This window comes from Chinchilla lanigera, unplaced genomic scaffold, assembly GCF_000276665.1.
Source record: "Chinchilla lanigera isolate Chin_1 unplaced genomic scaffold, ChiLan1.0 scaffold00202, whole genome shotgun sequence".
Lineage (NCBI taxonomy): Eukaryota > Metazoa > Chordata > Mammalia > Rodentia > Chinchillidae > Chinchilla > Chinchilla lanigera.
Genome location: NW_004955603.1, coordinates 545,961 through 548,147, shown reverse-complemented (window position 1 = coordinate 548,147; position 2,187 = coordinate 545,961). Strand labels below are relative to the sequence as shown.

General features: G+C 43.7%; 1 protein-coding gene across 1 annotated transcript in view; it reads right to left on the bottom strand.

Moving 5' to 3' along the window:
- LOC102011070 (vomeronasal type-1 receptor 4-like) overlaps nucleotides 1-1,351 on the bottom strand; it is a 14,967-nt gene extending 13,616 nt beyond the window's left edge. Inside the window, exon 1 of the mRNA XM_005414848.2 lies at nucleotides 1,303-1,351. Within this exon, the coding sequence (XP_005414905.2) occupies nucleotides 1,303-1,351 (49 nt within the window). The remainder of the gene's footprint in view (nucleotides 1-1,302) is intronic.
- Between the last annotated feature and the right edge of the window lie 836 nt (nucleotides 1,352-2,187).

Sequence of the window (2,187 nt, the reverse complement as noted above, 5' to 3'; positions counted from 1 at the left end):
AGGGATCTACACTGGAGCCAGGAAACGACAGGCAAAGTAAGAACCACAGCTCCCCCAAAGGTACCACAGCCATCCTTAGCAACAGTGAGGTCCCGAGCTCCTCCAATGATGAAAACAGCTGAATTCCTGTCAGGAAAGCCAACATGACAAGCTTCTTCAGGAGACAGAGCTGTGCACCGTCCTCCCCTCTGGAGCCAGGAAGCGATGCTCAGAGTGAAGACCGGAGCTCTCCCAAAGTGAACCGAAGATATTCTCAGTGTCAACAAGGTCCTGAGCTCCTCAGAGGATGAAAACAGCCAAGTTCATCAGGAAAGCCAGTACAACGAGCTCCTCCAAAACAACCCAACAGCTCCTTATCGCTTCTACCAGTTCCCAACTGCCTTTTTCTGCTCCCAACAACCTCACTTCTTCTTCTCCCGTTCTGCCTGTTATCCTGCCGGCAACAGTCCGCAGGCGGGCCTCCCACACCCAGCACCATGCTTACTCAGTTCAGCTGGGGGTTCTAAATTGCCCACCAGTTGTCAATCCACTAGTCATAGTTTGAGCCCATTAGGCCAATAAAGGGTTGTTATCTCACCTAGGTGAAGCTTTTAAGAGTTCTTATCTTTTAGTCTGAATGGGTATTTATTTTTTTAGTGTCCATAGACCTTATATCTTGTATATTGGTCTTTGGCCAGAAGGTATGGCTGTCTATCAGATTGGCTTTCTGGCAGATATCAGGTGCTTCTTGTGCAATGAAGGCTGCATCTACTATCTGTAGATTTTCTGGGGCCTCAGGGTCAAAGCAGTGTAGATCCTGTAGGATTTATAGAGTTGCTCATAAAAGTCTGAAGGGCTTTTATTAAGCTTCTGGGTAATACTGTTCACTTTTAACATATTGATGGGCTTTTTGCCCCCCTGTTTGATATCTTTGGGAAGGCTTGACTGGATTGCTTTGTTTCTTTTTGCTGGGGTTTTTGCTTTGTTTCTTTTTGCTAGTATGTGGGTGGTTAGCACATCTATACTAATTACTGGGTGTTTTGTAACTATTACCCCTATGTTCTCATAGGTCATGACCTCTCTAGTTCCCAGGCTCTCCTTTGCTTGGATAACGCATATAAAATAACTCTGAACTTATACTATGAACTATGAACTTACGCTCTGAACTATGCAAACCGTATGTTTCTTCTGCAACTTTGAAGGGTACTGTGAAGTACAGTGTTTGGTATCCAACTCAGCTCAAAATGATATATGGAGTGTAAAAATTGGAGTGTAACCCACATTTCACATTAGACGAGACTTGTTGTGTGATGATAAACTTACCAGGACTGTATTCTACTTTGAGGTATCTAGTATGCACACGTGGGGACATGGTGACAGTCAAAGCCAGAGCCAATCCTGTGGCTGCCTAAGATTTGGCAGATTGTGGGATACAATGTGCGCATAGACAGTGCTTTTGAGTTTTCAATCTGTGGGACTAAGGTTGTGTTCAAAGTCAGGGGTAAAGCCAGCCTTTCAAACTGAACAAGATTCAGCAATATGTGTGCTGTGGTAGACGGGTCTATGTTCAGCCTGAAGGGTTCTAATCTGCATATCCTTGGGTACAGCAAAGGCCCAAGGCTTAGCCTATCTCTGTGATGCTTGGGAATGTGGTGGCAAGAAGTCAAATCACCAAGTTCTGTGCTGGCGGAGAAGTCACAGGAACTAAGTGATTTGCTAGCCTCATTCCCAGTGTTTTGGGATGAGGTCTTCAGTGACCAGCCAGGAATGGTGCTGCTTCTCACTGTGTTGGGCGAAATTGCTAGCTGCTGTGCCCTCTCCCTGTACCTATAACATCCTGCGCCCATTTTTGATTATATTTTTTATTTTTGGTGCACTGATTTTGTGAGTGCTTTACATATTCTAAATATGAGTCCTCTGTGTAAGGGGTAGCTGGTAAAATTTATTCCCATTTTTTTTATGGATGACTACAAGTAGAAAATCCTTGTGTTACAGCTATTGTTTCTTCTTAATTCTTTTTCCTTTTATTGAGATAACACCAATGCCTGAAATACTTGTTTCTGAGCATGTAGCATATATGGACCACTGCCAAAACTGGGTTGCATGTTAAAATCTAACTGAATTTCAGAGCAGCATGACTGAATCCCAGTGATTATCCTTCCATTGCTTTCCAGTAGAATTTAGCCAAAGTGACTTGAGTGACTTTCA